The 19138-nt window shown below is 38.1% G+C and overlaps 1 protein-coding gene across 6 annotated transcripts in view; it reads right to left on the bottom strand.

The window, feature by feature from the left end:
* The window catches only part of SNCA (synuclein alpha), a 69568-nt gene that overhangs the window by 3827 nt on the left and 46603 nt on the right, over nt 1–19138 (bottom strand). For 3 of the 6 annotated variants that reach the window (XR_013950008.1, XR_013950010.1, XM_080588925.1), the window contains one exon: nt 244–19138. This exon is cut by the window's right edge. Coding sequence is in view for 2 of the 6 variants with exons in the window: in XM_080588921.1 (XP_080445047.1) it covers nt 203–292 (90 nt within the window). In the remaining 4 variants the exon portion in view is untranslated. Of the gene's footprint in view, nt 1–202 lie in introns of those variants that run through there. The other 3 variants (XM_080588921.1, XM_080588922.1, XR_013950009.1) reach the window with 2 other exon arrangements.

Below are 19138 nucleotides of genomic sequence, written 5' to 3'. Positions count from 1 at the left end.
TTCCCATTAAACTTTAAGGAACGGATTTTCCATTTCCCAGCACTATACCTTGGAGAGATTTTGGCCAAAGAAATTATGTTTCTTCTGTGGCCCTGCAGTTCACAGCACCAGTGTGTGCCACAGTAATGCCACTCAAGCATGTGGCTCCCCACCCTTGCTTTTCTCCTATGTGCATGCACAGCAAATACCACAACAGATTTACCTCTGGAGGCATTTCATAAGCCTCATTCTCAGGATCCACAGGAACATCTGTATTATTCACCATTCCTTCCTGCAGGAAACCTTCTTCATTCTACATTTAAAACAGAGAAGAAAAGTGTCAGACAAACTGCTTGCTTCGTCATTTATTCCAAAGCATGTCCTCCCCAAGCAGTGACTACTGACTGTAAAGGGATTTTACAAAGTATAGACAAAATCTCAAGAAATATGCACAACAATAAAAACCCATAATGGATTTTGGATCCTAAGTGACCCCTCTGCTTGAGTCTGGACCTCTGTTCTGTAGCTCTGTTGTAAATTTTGCCTGCTTAAGTACCATCCTGATTTCCATTTAACTGAGTCAGTGCAGCTACTGTGGCTCAAGGATGTTGCCAGGGGTTGTGAAGAACTAGAGAACATCAACTCCAGAGAGATCTCCTCCAGTTTCCATGTGGGTGTCCATGTGAATGACTACCATTATCTTATCATATAGCTGAAGTGCTGCTATCCCACTTCTCTCCTTCCACGGACAAGCCAAGAAGTCAATCTAAACAAAAGAATGATACTACCACTAAGTTAAACCCATTGCAAATGTGTTGGACAAGTCATAAAGCAAAACAAAACAAGCTTTTGCTCCTTAAGGGTGAATACAGTCCCACATAACTTGTTCAAGTTGGTTATCCCATTTATATCTGTTGGGGGAATTATTATCTAATTACTACTAATCTAATAATCTCTTATCTAATATTATATAATAATAATAATAATTATTATCTAGTTGGGGGAATAAAGTCACAGGTGTGCAAAAGTAATTGTAAGAGCAGGCAAAAAGAATTGGGTGGTATCAAGACAGAATGACAGTAATTATATTAGATATTTTGTTATATTATAGACAGATCAATCACTCTCATAAATCATTGCTTATTTTCTAGTTTTACCATTATTTCAAAGTGGCTAAAGGAGGGAGAAGTATTATAATTCAGACTTCTGCATGCTGTGTTGTTTTTTTTTTTTCTTACAGTTTTAGAGCCTAGCCATATTGGGAAAAGTTTTTTCTTTTTTTTTTTCCTTAATGAGTCACATTTTTATAGGCTTTCTTACGTCAATTAGCATGTTACACTATGCAGTATTAGTATATGATATGAGGCACCACGTGATGCAAGACTTGTTACACTCTTCTCTAGGCATCTGTTATTGACCATTATAGAAGTGCTTCTACTTTCAATGGTAATTTTTACCAAAGCCTCTCAGAATTAATGGGATTACACAGGTGTAAGGACTAAATTGCTGAATAAAACTGTGTGTTTTCCTAGAACTGTATATACTATTTAACATCTAAACCAAACACAAATTCTGAAGGAAAACAAAACAAAACCAAACAAAAAACATGCCAACTGGGACAATTCCTGTAGTAGCTGTTAATGCAAAAGGTCATGGAGAAGAAACATGAGTTTTGCCTAGCATAAAGACTGCTGGAGTTAGTACTAAACTGTAAGAAAATTGATATGAAAACCAGAAGACTAGCTCAATGGCAGTTTTGTGACTACACTGAATTATTCCATTTGCCAGACTAGACAGAAATGTACTAAAGAAAAACTATGAAACTTAGGAAGAAATTCACTGAAAAAAAACCTGCAGATGAGTACCATGGAAAGGAATATAAAATTAATGATCTTTAAGGTCCCTTCCAACCCAAACCACTCTATGATTCTATGATATTTCTATAAATTACTTGAAATAAGGGGACACCTTCATAAAATGCTACATGAGACATCCTCAATGATATACTGAGATTTCACACAACTAAACCCAATAATTCAGACTGAAGTTGAAAATGCTTAACACATGAACAAAATTTCTCCAAAATCATAGCTGAATTCAATCAATCCCTCTTTGCTCTTTTTAATTCTTCCTCATCTTTATCTTTTCTTTTAGTTTTCTTTCTTTTATTAGCTTCTTTGTGTAAGAATTTGTACATCCTAATAATAAGTGTTCAGTAGTAATACCAACTGTACAATACTAACATTTTGCAAACACAGGAAAAGGAGATAGCCCTTGCACATTTCCATTTCAGGTACTTAGTACTGAACACATTTTATCCTGCACATTGTTCATACTTCAGATGTGACTTTAATGATTACCTCTCTTTCACCCCCCCATCTTTTCCTTGCCCCCCTATATAGCTTTTAGCAATGACTTTCATGCTTATTCTGATGTTCTGCTCCCTCCTTTATCTGTTACTCCCTTTCACTATTTCTTCTCAGTCTCACACTTCTGCTGTTCACTGTTTGCGACATATCAGCTCTTTCTGTGGTCTAACCAGGTAACCACAGTCATATTCCATTCCTCACTTGCTGTATCCTTCCATGCACTGACTGTGACTTTATCTGCCAGATAGAAATCCTGTTCTTCCTTAGATCAGTCATATATTCACTTTGGCACTCGTGCATGTGCATGCACACACTACTTTCACCCTCATCATATAAGCCTATGATGTGCAGAATTTATTTCTATAGTGTGAATTCTTCTCTCTTGCTCTTACTACAGACTACTGTTGTAATAGTGACACAGTATCAGTCAGCAGCTCTGCTGGAGTCTTATTTTCTTATCTGAGAAAAATTTCAATTGGTCGTGCCTGTTTTTTGGGATAGAAGTATACAGTCTTTTGGTGAATTCCTCAAGTATACCTAAGTGAAAAAGATTACACATAGGACAAGTCACCAGTGTAATATAAAAGGTCCGGTATGAAGACATACATTGCTCCTAAATGGGACCAGACATCCTTTTTCCTTTAGAGGTAAACAGAATAGTCTGTGTGGAGTCAATACCTGGTATTCTGCTGAGCTCCCTCCACACAATGCCTGCTAATTAGTATTCTGCACTGCTCTGTGGCACAGTTAACATAGACAAATTCCACAATCGAAGGGACGCTGATGAATAGAGCTGCTACTATCTTTATTTAGCCTTGTGTTTTCCAGGAGAACTAATATTTTTGGATGTTCACCATGACATGCAATTTCTCAGGCATAAAAATATCAGCAAAAAGAGGCCCGTTTACAATTCTACCCTGGCTTATCAAAATGCTCAAACTCCTGAGATTATTTGATGTGCAATATTTAATTATCCTAGCTTTTAAGCGCATTTTTAGACGTGTTTTTGCCTGGTTACTCCTCTGAGAAGTAGAATTAATCCTTATCAGCTCTGACTGAATTAGCTACATCATGTATGTGATGCAAATTTTAAAGCTGTTACAGTGCACCTCACCTAATGTATCAACTCTAACAGCCTACAGCTCCTGTCTAGTGCTCACTCTTTTATTCCAAAATACTATTTCTGCTTCTCCCTATCATTAAAGAACAGCTTTGGCTAAAAATCGGTACATCAAGTAAAACTGTGCTCAAAAATCAGCCTGAAGGTTGCATGAGGAAGAAAGAGTGAAGCTTAACGTTATCTGCAGCAGGAAAACAGGCAGCAAGTAAAACCACCAGGACCATTAGTAATGATGAAACAAAAGATTTGACAACAGAATTTCAAAAAAGAGCTTCAAAGCTCATATGCTATGTTTTTATTTATATATTTATTTATTTATTTATTTTATTTTTATTTTGTTGTTGTTAGGAACCCCTGAGCTGCCCATCAGGGTTACAGAGACACAATGCCTAAAAAAGACAGAATTTATCATCTTCCCAACTTCTTTTAGCAAGTACCAATGGCAAGTTCAGGATGGAGAATCCTTTAAGGCCTCAAATAAAAGAACCAACAGCACTAGTAAAATACAGTGATCACAACATCAGTATTTCTTTGAAATGAAGCAACTCACAAACTGTACCAAACCACCATGCTTTGGTGGCACCACTCTTTGCTTTAGAGTGGCTTGTTACCTTTGTCTAGTTGTAAACAGTAGCCCAAACACTACCCTTCATCTTGATGTCACTGCAGATCACACGAGAATGCTGTTACTCAATGTCACATTTGTTACATATAAAGTATAGCACAGATCACCACATCACAGTTTTAATGGCTGTTCTCTCTGCTTCTAACGTACAATTCCTCTGAAGTTAGAATATCATGAAGGTAAACAGCCACCCCTAGTAACACAGACCTATTTAAGGTACACGTTATATCATTATTTACTTCCATTAAAACAAAGAAATGCAATTTTACTTTCTCATGATCAATAATTCCATATCTTAATTTAGTTACAGAAGAGGAAAACCACCTTAGAGAACAATTTTTTTCTTATTATGAAAGATATTTTTCCCTTCAAGCTGCCACATCTTTTATTTTTTTTAAACCATATAGAAGGGTAATTCCAGAGGGAAAGTTTTTATTAGAAGATCTGAAAAGCTAAACATTAAATTTCTGAGAGATTAAGTCAGTTTTTAAACGGCGAGTTTGAGCTCTTTGGCAGGCAAAACACTTAAAAACGGAAAATTGCAAATCATGCAATAATTAAGGTGTTAAAAGGTGAAGTGAAGAGAGATGCTCGTCTCCTGAGGCTTCCCTGAAGAACAAGCAAGTGCCTGCCTGTATCTTGGTTTAAAACAAGGTCGCTTTGGGTGAGACTAGTACTTTTGCATTCTCTAGCCTTGTGGTCTCAGACCCTAAATTACGGAATTAAGGATTCCTACCTTGACAAAGCTTTGTGATTATCAGACTTGGACAGCCCAAGACCTGCACGCCATCAGGCAACCTAACCAGCCCTGTTTAAATTATAGGAGTATTTGACAACACTTCAGGCTTATCCTTTTTACCAGGAAAAAGAAAACAAATGGGTTTCTCTTATTTCATTGTTTTCAGTGAAAAATAGCAACCCATTCCTTCCCTTCACTCACTTTTTCACCTTATAAAACTCTTGGTAGAAGGGAAGAGACTGTTTAAGATGCTCTACTCATGCAAAACTGACCAAGTGATCTGCTTGTACTACTACACTTCGGTCAGCACAGGGTACCAAAATGGTTCCCTACTGGAGTATGCATTTGATCTTCTCAGTGAAATGTCTTTGAATGCTGAATTATTTAAATCAGAAATAAATTATTTCACCTCAAGCCACAGACAAAAGCAACTTTAAAAGGAAGCAGTGTAATTGTAACCTAGCAGTAGTTCTATGCAGTGTAATTTACTCTCTCTCTGGTTAGTAACACATTTTTTCTTTCCAATATGAATGCTAAAAAAGTCTTACAATCATAAATATTCTCATGATTACTGCAAAGTAATTTCTTCTGGAGTGGTTCCATATTCTGAGATAAGTAAAGCAGAGTATTTAAGTGTTAGGTCTCCAACTCTTTATACTGGCAAGAGGAGATCACCTTGGAAGTCAGTTCTACTAATCACCGAGGTGGGAAGGCACCCCTGGAGATCATCTAATCCAGCCCTCTGCTCTGCTCACAGCAGGGTTCCTTACAGCAGGCTGCTCAGGAACATGTCCAGTCAGGTTTTGACCATCCTCCCCGCAATCTCACTGGGTATTGCGGTCCAGCATTTGACTACTCTTGCAGTGAAGCAGCTTTCCCCTATGCAGTTTCCTGCATTTCAGTTAGTGCTGACTGTGCCCCCTGTCATTTCACTGGGCATTGCCTAAGAGTCTGGTTCAATCATCTTTACCACCACCCCCATCAGGTATAAATATACACTGTAAGCTTCCCACCCCAAAATGTTCACGTTCATGTTATTTAACACATGCTGGTTTTCTGTCTGTTCTTATGAAACAGACTGTTCTTATATTCTTATGAAACTTCCCATGCAGATAACGTGGGAGGATTATTTCTCTAGCAGAAAGCTCTACTGTCCACAAACCTTTATATACATAAAAATAAGGCAAACAATAAGGTGTCTTCCCCAAACACCTAACAAATTAAAGTAAAATAAGAAATCATAATTATTTTAAAGAAAATAGAATATTATAAACTCATTAGCTCTGGTCACATCACATCACTTGCCAGTCTGTTATTGAGTATTTTATAAATAATGGTTAGTTGTGAACTAAAAGGCTCTATGGAGAAGGCAGTGAACAAGAATAGGTAAGAAACTGTTTTACAAGGTAATTTTGGTATGGCTCTTTTGTAAAGGCCTTTAAAGTCCATTATGTAAAGATCTTTGAAAACCTCACTGAAACATCCTACGCAGAGCATTGTTGATGCAGTCCAGACATTTGTGCATATGGATCAGGTGCAAACTGGGAGGCTCAAAATAAAAATAAGACTGTAAAAAAATAAATAAATTACATCCAGTAGCATTATTACATTGCAAATTTCCATGTAGTGCTAAATTGGTGTAAGGCTAGTATTGCCCTGTACTGTATTTCCAGAGCCTGTGCACATCAAGGACAGAACTGTCACAGAGGTGGGGTGGGATGTGATACTTGGTGGGCAAGGTTAACAGCTGTTAACTTGGTTAACAACTAAAGCTGTTAGTCTCGTGTCTGTTACCATATCCCAAACCTATAAATAGGCAGGGCTGCCTGAAGTCCTGACCACTGGTAACTGAATATCCCTCCCACCTGACTAAGCCCATTTCATTTTGATATTATGCACTCTGCAAGAACTTCCCTCATATAACCATCAAAATATGGCTGAGCTTGCAGAAAAATTTGGGGATTCCTGATTAAAAGATTATCTTTTGTACACCCTCAGTGCAGCTATTTTGCCTGCTGTCCAATTTAATTTCTTACTACAAGCTGAACTGCAATTTGCTCTGCCAGTGGGATTAAAATTCCCCTTTGAAATGAAAAATCATGTGTACTCTTTCTTCTCCACCAAATGTCAAGATACTTTTGGGGCTAGATACTGGAGCTAAGAGAACAAGTAACTGCCTTTTCCATGTGGCAACTTATCTTTTACAGGTATTTTGAACATAAAGCCCAACTTATCCAAAAGGGAGAAAAATCCTCGAACAAAATAGAAAATCCCAAACAACGTGCAAAAGAAAGAGGTGCCAAAACGGCCTTGATTTATTTGGTTTCCTAGTCCTAATGTATTCATTATGTGGGGCTGTTTGGTTATAACTCAGTTGTCAGGTCAGTTTAGGATGCCCTCGAGCTCCTGCTCACTCACTGAAACAGCCAGTGCCTCCCCTCCTGCCTGTGGCTGGAAGCCTCAGCTGGGAATGAAAAAGCACTAGCAGCAGTCTACTGATTTTATTCCAGTGATAGGGAGACACAGAGAGCAAACATACCTGGGTACTGCCTAGAAAAAAAAATGCTTTTAATTATCCCCACACTAAACACCTATGTAAATAAATTTTCAAGAAAGCACTATAGCTTACATGCAGCCTGAGTGTGAAGGAATCTAGCTGTCCTCGTTTATGACTCAGAATGTTAATAGTGAAATGGGGCTACTGTTTTCTTCCTTAAATAGAGAGTGTAAGTGAAGAAGAGGCATTTAATTAAACAAATAAATGTCAGAGCAACAGCAGAAGTCCAAGAAAATGCTATCATAGTGCCTGCAAGTGCTACAGGCTGCATTTAGATTCATGTTCTTATGCCCTCCAGTTGCTAATGACAAAGAAGTGAAAAGGATAAAGACTGAGACCTATGGACAGAGGAAGAAATGTGATGACTGTCTAAATGCCTGCAGTTACATGTCCATTGTGGTGTCTGCAAGTGAGTACAAATAGTTTCTGTTTACAAAAATTTATGAACTGTTGTGAATTTCTAAAAAAAAATAAAAATAAAAAATTATTAATACAATACAGAATGTGTATATTTTTATTGCCTTAAAAATTCCCCATTTAGCGTTACTTGTAAAGATGAGATCGAATTCGGTTCAGAGTACTACACAAACATTTTTGTGAGCAATCAACTTTCCTAAAACCCATATTCATGTTTTGCATTAGCCAGGCCAGTAAAATTACCTAGTTAGAGCTGCTGTTACTTTTGTTATTCATTGATAAATGTATGTAGTTTACAGGTCATACTAGCAAGTGGCATACATTTGAAAGTCACGGACACATGCATTAATTATTGGTGATGTGAAATAATAAATTGCATAGAGGCTGGGTCGATGTGCCATCCATACTGCATGTAAATGCATCCAGAACACACAATCCTCCCACCTTCATCCTTTTCAGCTTTGAAACATTGAAAACTCCACTGAAAACATTGAACATTGACACTGAAAAACCCACAGCCAGGGAAAGAAAAAGCTAGGGCTCATCCCATCTAATTGTGAAGTACCAGTAACGATACATGCTAGCTAAACATCAAGTCAGGGGGCAGGCTGCCAAAAAGCTCCGAACTCTCCCAGCTGCAAGGCAAAACCAAAGTCTTTACTGAAGAGGGATGAGAGACTTAAATTTTGGAAAAGAGCCAACTTGTGTTCATCCTCACAATGAAAAGAAAAAAGTGTGGAGCAGGAACACAGACCAGTCAGCTAAGTGCCCAAATAAATAAAATACCCAAATAAACACAAAACTTTTTGAACCCAGCTAGAGAAAACAGGGAAATGGATTCAAGCCAAAATCAAAACAAACCATAACAAACTATTTTTTTTTCTCCTGGGTCAGTGCAACTCTCCTCATGGATGTCAGATAACTTTAATTTACTACAGGCTTTGTTGTGTCACACTTGACATTCTTCTGAACAAGGTAGAGAAGCATAGGTCAATAAAAACATTTTAGGGTGACTGTAAGTAGCCTTGTTGATACTGGACATTATTCAAGCAGATCATTCCCAAAATGGAAGTCTCTATCAAGTAAAATTTCACAGACACCAGACACACAGTTCAGTAACACCAATAACTTCATTAAGGATTTGGAAGAAGGACCAAAGACGGTATGTTTGTCCTTCAGCATAATAGAGGGAAAATTAATAGCCTGAACTTATTTTTGTTATTCTTACTACAATTCAAAGTGAGCAGAACAAAACTGAATAAGTGACTGAAATAAATGAGATGCAGCTCAATGGGAAAAAGGGTTAAGATACTGCATTTAGGCACTCAACAAATTGAAGAAGATGGGCAAATAGTGCACAGAAATGAATTACAACATCAAATAATAACATGAGCCAGTGATGTCGTGCTATTAAAAGAAATGCAGACCATTCTTTTACGTTTTAACAAGGTCTGTGAGGTAATTGGCTTGGTCAATTGCAAGCATGCCTTCTCTTGAATCCAGACTTCAGTCTACACAATGCATGTTAAAAAGGATGTTGGGAGATCCTAAAGGAGAACAGCAGGAATTATTATGTCCTAGGATAGAGAGGAGAGATGAAGAGACCTGTCAGGAATGTGAACTTATAGGCTCATATAATCCTAAAGCAATCACCTTAATTAGAAGTCTTTAAGAACAGACTGCCCCTACATCTTGCAGGAGCTCCATGGGATTATCCAAACACATCTGACCTCTACTGCAGTGAAGGAGTGTCTGATTCGTATGAACCTATCATCAAGAACGACCTCCCAGTATGATACGTGAACTTTGCCTTCATTAAATAAAAACAGAACATAATGGTAAATAACATTGATTGATCATGTTAAGTAAACCAATGACTTTGCAGTCAGCATAGAAATAAGCAATCATGTTCAGATGTGGCTTCACTGTTGATGTTAATAAAGACGATTTAAAATAGCATGGTCCCACTCAATGTTTCAAAATTATTATATTTTATTTAAGACCGCATGAAGATCATAATCACATTCCAAAATAATATAAATTTTTAGTGTTGATAAATTCCAAAAGTCATTGTACAGGCTACTTAAGTATACGTTCTCCTTCCTAACAGAAAAATTTAGATGAGGAAAATAAGTTCACTCTAAAAAAGTTCTCACCTCATGTAAATAGTCCATCCAGTGCTGTATTACCTGAAAGAACAATCTCTAAAACATAATAATTTATCTTATTAGAAAAAAATCCCCTATACAGAGCTGCAGGAACAGCAACGCTCCAGCATCATGAACAGCACTAGTTCTGACACCGTTAGATGTAGCCCCAGAGACAGCACACATTTCAGTTCTGTATCACATATTATGTGAATGTAATCACCAAGCAATAAAATAACATGTAATCTTTGTAGGTCCCTTCCAAATGAAACTGTTGTATTTTATTCTAACTTCACTTGTTTCCAAACTGCCTACTAAAAAATGCAATTTAAACAACAAAATATAAATAAGTAGAAATGTACACACATACAGGCACACGCATGCACATGTATGTGCTCATGAGTGCAGGCAGAGAGATTAATAAAATCCCATTTGCTTTTCATCTAATCGAACCTTTCCAAAAAGCAAAACATTGTAAATATAGGGTCAGATTCTGATGTGTTTATGCATGTCACACGGTACTTCATTCCAGGAGAGTAGGGTATGGGTGGATAAACTAATGCAACAAGCATGCACTCATTTGCTTTTACTCTCCAGCATATTGAGCTGTGGGTTGACAGGAGAGTTAGTGGCAGCACGGTCACATTCAGAGGCTGTAACTGATGGGCAGGACGTGCTGCTAGTGAAGCAGTTAACTCTCAGCTATTAGCAGTGAGCATCTCTCTTCAAAGTGTTCCTTCAATTCCAACATATTACAGCACTTTACTAGCTGGGGAATTTTAAAATGCTTTATCTAAGGAAGAAATAAGCAATTGCTCTGAAAAATACCTGCAGCAATTATTTGAACTATAAAGATTTTGGGTGTATTTCCTGCAATTGTGATCTATTCAGCTGCAGATCAAACACTACAAATGACTAGAAAGTCAGGATGCATTTTAAAATTTAGATTCCTGAAGTATCCCTCTTCATGTGGAAGCAAGCATGTAACTATTCAGATCTCTCACTTGCAATGGGAAAGATTACTTCTTAGTTCACTGGCATGAAACACAAACTTAACCTAAACTCTTAATTTTTCTCCTGTAAAAGGGGTGTAATTCCTTTTAGCTAAGTGGAAAGAATTATTTAATAAAGCCACAGAAGGCAAGGAGAATATTACAGGACTAGTTCCTAAATATATGATACTTGAGTATCTGTGGTTTCTCTCCCTCCTCCCTGGAATTTGGTACTCTTACCATTGCTTTTCCTTTTGGCTTAGAAGGAAAGATCAGACTGAAGTCTCCTGTCCTCTAGACTGTGTGAGAATGGAGTTCAAGGCAAAATTATGACCGTTTTCAGACATCTGCTGTTCTGAAAGTGATACATACCACACAAATCTTTACTACTTCTTCATATACAGAAAATCACCAGAGTGCAAGTTTGGAAGGGCCTTGAGTCACCTAAGTCTCTGCTTTAGGCAGGTTCAGCTTTCCCTAAATCATTCCCAGCAGATGTTTGGGAAAAGCTGACTTAAAAGCCTCCTGTGACAAAAGTTCCACAGCGTGGCCAGGCAGTCTATTCCTGCACTTAACTGTTGTTAGCATTAGTGTCTTAACTGGTGCCCAACCTCAATCTCCTTCACAGCCATTTAGTGTTAGTATTTCTAGTCCTATTCCCACTGGGCACAATCCCCTTTCTCTCTATAGCAGCTGTCTGATACAGGACAGACCATTATCCTGACTCCTTTCAGTCTCCTTCTCCCTGGACTAAACAACCTGTTTCTGTTTATACAAAACAGTTTGCTGATCTGTTGAGTATCCACTGCGCTGTATTTCCGTTGCTTGTTTCAGAGTCACACGTAAGGTACCTCTTGCTATAGTAAGGATGTGGCTGCTTGGTGTTTGGAGTGGAGTCAAGTAGGTCAGAGAGGCAGTCATTGGGCTGCTACAGGAAAAGGAGGCCAAGACCCAGTGGGGTATAAAGCAGGAAAGACACCTTAACTAACGTGGGCTGATGATCTCCTCAGCCACAGATGTAGCTTCATAGGCGAATTGTTACTGCACCATTTTTACCGCAAAGAGTCTTCTATTGATAAACTGTCAAACCATTTGAATTTAAAATGCAGACCTGCTCTTAAGGGATCAAAACAAACAAACAAACAAACAAACAAAAAAACCTACCAACAAACAAACAAACAAACATGGAAAATCAGTTGTCAGAATTGTTTTTTTCCCTCTGGTCCTTCTTTATTATTAACCACAGTAGTTCACCAAAATTTTGCCTGTTAGGCAGAGGTCTGCTGTCTGCACTGGGAAGGAACTGGAGTCACAGTGTTGTGACACAGCAAAATGATCACCATAAACTGCCACAATTCACAAGTATGAGTTAGTACCACAGCCACAAGGAGCATAACAAAAGCGAAATACCCTCTTCTTCACAGATGACTTTATGGCTTGAGAGAGAGGACTCTAACTATGTTAGAGGCACTGCCCCACTAATATTTAAGCATACGAGAGGAAAAAATTGTGCATATTCACCGTACAGGTAATATTCAAAAAGCAGTTGAAGTGAAGTATTCATTCTGTCTGCTACATCCAGAAAAACAGAAAACAAACAAACAAACAAACATTTATGTCTGGAAATTCTGAATGAAATATTACTAGCATAGCAATTGCACTCATTTTACCCTCAACTTTTGACTATTCATATATAGAAAAAAAAAATAAACCAGACTACTTTTCTTCAAATTGTAAGTCATTTACCAGTTATTTACAGAAGTTCAGTTGAAGTAGAGAAAGAACAATTTTATGTATGTCATGCCAATGAGAATAATTATCAAAGTTTATTCCGTTTTAATGAAGGGATTCAGTTAAAACACCAAGGAAGAGCTGAAAGAACATACAGTTCACAAGCAGCAAATTATAGTTGCTACGGTTCTTTCTCCTACAATTCACATTTGCAGTTCCTGCAATCAACATTGATACGCTGCCCAGAGCAATACAACATTTTCAGCATTTAGGTTCTCACTGTCACAGAGCTCTTTCGTATTTTACAGCTTTACAGAGATTTTCAGCACTGAGGATGATGCAAAAAGGCTGCCTGGACTGGTCAATGCTTCAGAAAAAGTTGGTGTGTTTCTGACATGGCTCCTTGCAGTTTGAAAACAACACAAGAACCTATCTGCTACCACTTATAGAGACACTCCTCTATGCACACTCTTTTTGGTGAGCATTTAGATATGAACAAGAGCCAGATCTTGAGAATCACTCATGCAGAACTCAACATGAACAATGCACTTGCATGATTACCACAGCTGGATGCTGAAGCGTTTGCAAATGCTCAAGCTATATCATCAGTTAGATGCCCAGCTGGTCAATTTATGCACAAATGCCATTTTAAAAATGAGCCAAGTTAGAAAATAATTAGGTGGAATACAAAGCTAAAAGTAAATGTAGTTTGCCATGACCGAAAAAACTAAATAACATTTGGCAGTACGTTATATCATCTTTTAATCATGAATTCCAAATTATTCATCTCTATTTTGTTCCAGTTGTCTATGAAAAATGTTTGAGCTCTCCCCTCACGGAGATACTTCAACAGCTGTCAATAAAGTATGGTAATTTTTGCAGAGGTTTAGCACGAAGCTAGTTGATGTGTTTACTATTTCATAAAAAAAATGTTTTTCAACAAGCAGATTCAACAAGAAACCATACCACTGAAAATAATGATGAATGGCATCTTGGCCTGCATCAGAAATAGTGGGGCCAACAGGACCAGGGAAGTGATTGTCCCCCTGTACTTGCCTCTGGTGAGGCTGCACCTAGAACACCAAATTCAGTTTTGGGCCCCTCACCACAAGGATATTGAATTGCTGAAGTGTGTCCGGAGAAGGGCAACAAAGCTGGTGAAGGGTCTAGAGAAAAAAATCTTAAGAGGAGTGGCTGAGGGAGCTGAGGTTGTTTTATTATTCAGTGTACTCTTCGCAACAACGACAAAAAATGTATATTGTATTTTAGCATTCTGATAAGTGAAGCCTAAAATAATGTTGGCAGTTAAAGCTTAAAAGCTGATCTACTTGAACTTGAATTATTTTTACTCATTTAAGTTCATATAAGCCCTGATTTAGCAAAAGACTTTTAAGCATATACTTAAGCAAATAATGAGCTTCCATGAGAGTGAAAGATTTTATGTAGGTTTAATGCCAAAATAACTCCATAGTAAATCAAGAACTCACTGAAGAAACCTGAAGTATTTCATGTGCCAAAAATCATACCGCTTAATATAAGCTATGATTTCTTTGAAATCTGATGCCTGTCACTTTTATCCAGTGAGACACACAGGCTCAGCATTTATCCATCCATCTGTAATTCCATAATTAAATCAGTGATAAGAGCGCTTTTCTGCTGCATCCTCTATACAATAGAAGCTTAAAGATTCACACATAAAGGGGCAGCACTCAAATAAAGTGTGTTCCTAAGACATGTTCCAAGGCGCTTTGGAAACAAGATTTATACAAGTCAAAGTCTTTCAGAACAGGATTTCAAGACAATATTCCTCCAATTGCAGAAACAGAAAGCCTTGATCACTGAAGTTGTTTTTTATACTGCTGCTGATTACCTCGGGCAAAAGAAAAATGCTCCAGAGCTGTGTGTTGTGTGGGTGATACTCCCATTTCCCAATTGAGTTAGACCCAACGTTTATAGCAGAGGTAAAGTGTTCTAAATTGGCTTGTATCAGTACAATGACTCAGTGATCACTGCGTAAGTGGGAGGACTTCAAGCATTTGACATTGCTTTTCATATTCTTGCTGTCACAAATGCAAATGTTAGAGAATTTAAACTCATTTTTATCATGTTATTTTAAAATTGTAAAAGGGACTTTGATCGTTCAACAATCTGTTAAATATTTAGCAGTCGGGAAGAGAGGATTTTTTTTTTTCCTTCTGCAAGTGTTTAAGTGCTTCTAAATGTAATATTCCTTCACATGAATACCATGTATTACTGTTTCTGCTTTTTTTCCAGCACAAAATAAATCCATAAAATCCTCAATTTAAAAATCAATGTTTCTTTTCAACTTAAATGAAAAGAGAAGACAAAGTTAATATAAACAGGCAGAATATGGGGTTGTGAACCCCATAAACTATGCAATCTGTATGCAGAGAACGTGTGCATCTTGGGGCTTCCATGAAATACATTTTAATTGTTGTGTCTCTGTTCAAAACTAAGTGCTTTGCAAATAGTGGCTGGAGACATGCTCATTGAATGCAGAATTAATGCTACCTCTTCAAAGATGTAGGTTGCTGGTCCTGCTGGCACCGATACACTAAAGCACTTACACGTGTTAATCCCATTGAAGTGGATGTGATTGTGTTTCATCATAATATTAATCAATCACTATTAGGATATCTGTCTCTTTAACCAATGCGCTGAAATTAATACCTGGGGGGACTGTGACCGAACCCACTCCGTTGGTCAGCCTCTCCTTCTAGCAAGGTAAGGAGAAGTGGATCCTTCACCTGCCCACACAAGTGCTTTCCCCTGCTTGCTATGTGCCTGCCAGGTTAACAACTCATCTACATTGCAGAGCACCAGTTCAGACACTTCTTTAATCACCTTAAGCATGCTGGGTTTCGCAGTTCGCTCAAAGCCTGTTGGAATCCCTACTAAATGAGTAATTCATGTTTGAGTCTTACACACACAGGGAAGATTTGGGTACCTCAGAGTACTTCAGAATAGTACTTCAGCAACGACTATGTAAGTTCACAAAACAAAACAAAACAAATAAACAAAACCCCACCACCTTTTGGTCATAGTCCTTTTTTCCATTCCACTACTGGGTACATTCCTGGATATTTGTTATCAGCCAAAATACTGCTTTCAGAATGTGATTGTTAAATTGGGTGAATGGCCAGGCCATTCACCTCTGGTGACATGATTGTGCAGAGAATTAGCATGAATCACTGCCTAGCCTAAGCTTCCTGGAGAAATGTAACTGACTATAGCTTGTTCAACAGTTTGAAAAACCTAGAGTAAATAATAAATTCACTGTACTGTAAATGGATGAGAAAGAAAAAAATCTCCATCCAAATATACTGCAAGAGGCATTGTATGTTTTATGTGAATGAGAAAGGAACAGAAAAACATTGCAAGATGGGGGGAGGAGTGTTTACTTTTAATGGACTCTTGCACCCTTCTCCCACAATTATCATGATGCTACCACAACTGTGAAAGAAACTGGGCAGCTGCTTTGAAGAGACATTTTTTTCTTTCTGTTAATGAGTAGGATAAGCAAGATAGCAAACATCACCCCCATAAACAAGTTAAAAATGTGGTTTACATAGACCTAAGGGTTTCTAGAAACAAGGCTTACAAGGCTAAGGTCTCTCCCTTGCAGTAGGCAGACTACTCTTAGTTTCAGGCTGTTGGAAAACAGGGGGAAGAAAGCCAGCCCACACGGTCTGCAGCAATCTCAGTTTCACAAGGGAAGTGGAGATGGCTCTGGCAGCAGCCAGGACACAGCCTATGGAGTCAGATACTGTCAATTCCAAACCAGAGCCTCCGGGGTCACTGTGACACCATGCCAGCTCCTCCACTGCTTCCTTCTGCCTGGTATGGCTGTAGTCTTCCAAGCCTTAGTCTGGTGCTGGCAATCATCCATAAAGGAGAAATACAAATGCTACTATGAAGAGAAGTCACACATGTAATATGATCTTTCTCCACAGCAGACAGATAGATCATATTAGACTAGATTAGATTCACAGCTTCTTTACATCTCTTTCAATTACAAATAACTGTTTCTTAATTATTTCTGAAACAACTTCATTTTATTCCATTTGACAAATGGCTTCTTTTTATTACTGCTAATGATAAAATAACTTGGCATCATACTGTAGACTCAAACAGGTTTCACAGAAATAAACACTAGGGCAAAGTGCAGTGTTAGCAAAACATACATATAACTGATGCAAATTTATGTCCACCCATGAGTTAGGCCATCAATTTGTTTTCTGCTGAAACTTCAAAACTACTGTCAGTCATTTCAACATCCCGAGAGGCTTTATCACTGAGACTAACAGAATAATTCTCCCTTCTAACTTCCTACACTGATCAATGCACCATCTGATGTACAGATTTGAGCCAAGAACACACAGTAGCACAAGAAATTTTATAGGTATTTAAGTGATACATCAAGGCTGTACAACAACTTGACATACAGAGTTCTTAAAATATGTATTTTCTAGGTACTGAGAAACACACAGTCAGCAGGTGTATATCAGGGCACTTGCACTGACTTGACCACTGTTTATCTACCATGATCAATCACTGCTTACCTATCAAGACTGTATGTACCCCAAATCATTGCAACTCTAAATGCAAAATTCGTTAAGGCTACAAAATCCTTTCAGGTAAGTTTTTACATAGTCCTAACTGAACAGTTGGATGTAAGGTTTAGTTAACTGGAGCACTGATACATTTTCAGAGAAGGTCTGGTCAATCATACAGGTATCATAGAAGTTCATGACAGAACAGGAAGTATTTTCTTAGTATTTTAAAGCTGATGAATCTCTACAATGTTGAAGGAAAAGTAACTTGTATCATGTAAAAGTACAATGATGACAGTGATCCTAGGAGAGGAAATATGCTCATTCTGTCCATCTGTGAGGGCTCATAACTGCAACTGTTCATCACTTTCTTGGCTTTACTCTGTGAAACAAAGATAATAATAATGTGGAAATCTCATATCTCCCTTCTCAGTAACCATGGCTGAAACTGTTATTTGCATTTTAGGTTTTGGCTGGTGTGGCATAGTAACCTTTCCTTAATTTTATCTTCTCGTGTCATTCCATCATAACTGCTTTTCAACAAGACAGTTTAAAATCTTACTTAAAACAATGGTTGTATTTTTATTTTTTAAAAAATGATGAGAAATTTCGACCTCCAAATTATTAAACTGAGTGCTTACAGTCCCAGTGTTTGTCTTAGAAGTTTCAGTGCATAAATTCAGAGGAAAAAAAAAGTCTATAACTAGGTGTATCTGTTTGGGAGGGATGTAGATTTCATAACCATGGGGCAGAAAAATATAGATGTCATTTAACATCTGGTCTAAAGTACTGCAGAAAATTTGTCTTGACCCCACCAAGATATTCTCAGATATTTTTGGCCTTAGCTAATACTCATCATTTTTGCTTCCTTCATGCAGTCAAGCCAGAATGTTTGCAGCTTTATCTGAAAGTTTTACAACACCAACCAGTAACTCACTTGTCACTCTGCAACGAGCAACTAGCAAAGTTTAATTTCAGGAATATTTCCCAGTGGTGTGGCAAGCTTGACAGATGGAAATAAATGACCTTCTGAGTATAAAATTACATGTATATTGACAAAGTAATGTGGACATAAGTGAAGAAGCTTGTTTGCATCTTTATGGGCACTAGCTCTCACAGAGTTTAGTTAACTTCAGCTCAAGCAGTTTGCTTTAGCCAAGTCAAAGGTATGGCTCCCTCTGCAAAGGAAAGGGGAATGCCTGTCTCCAGAATGTGGCTACTGGAATCAAGCCACAAAAACAGAATTAAGATTGGACGTATTAGGCTAAATGGGCAATTCCCTAACACTTGCATCTTTGAAACACTGCTCAGTTTCCTTCTAGAGAACAAGCACCTGCAGCTTTCCCAAAGGAAGCGTTCGTTCTTCCTCTTGTCTGCCTAAATAAATACCTTTCTGGCACAGAGGCGTCTGAACACAGAAAACAACCTACTTTTACTAGTGTTGCATACAGATGATACACCTCACTGTCAGACGGTAGCCTCAGACCTGAGCTCATCACAGAGAGAGGCTGCCCACAGTTGACAAAACTCCCAGCCCATCTGCTGGACTCACTTCTCAAGGGGGTTTGTTTTTCTGCCTAAAATACATTTTGTTTTCCCTTCTGCATTTTTTTTTTTTTTTTTAGGACTGCAGACCACAAATCCAGCATCTATTTGTTGCCTGCCCCTCAAAGTCACGTCTCTTCTGGTGGGTGGCCCCTCAGTCCCAGTCCCAGTCTGCTTTTCAGTTTGGGTAACTGCTGTCCTCTAAGGCCAGTTCTCACTCCATGAGAACAGTGAAAACTACAACACTGACTGATACAATGAATGGTCCTGGTCCCATGCCATTACACAAGAAGATGTCCTGGCCCAAGGGGCAAGACCCTTGGAAGTGACTGGGCTTCTCTCC

This window comes from Anser brachyrhynchus (genome assembly GCF_964034855.1).
Source record: "Anser brachyrhynchus genome assembly, chromosome: 4".
In the NCBI taxonomy this organism is placed as follows: domain Eukaryota; kingdom Metazoa; phylum Chordata; class Aves; order Anseriformes; family Anatidae; genus Anser; species Anser brachyrhynchus.
This window is presented reverse-complemented; position numbering and strand designations above follow the sequence as displayed.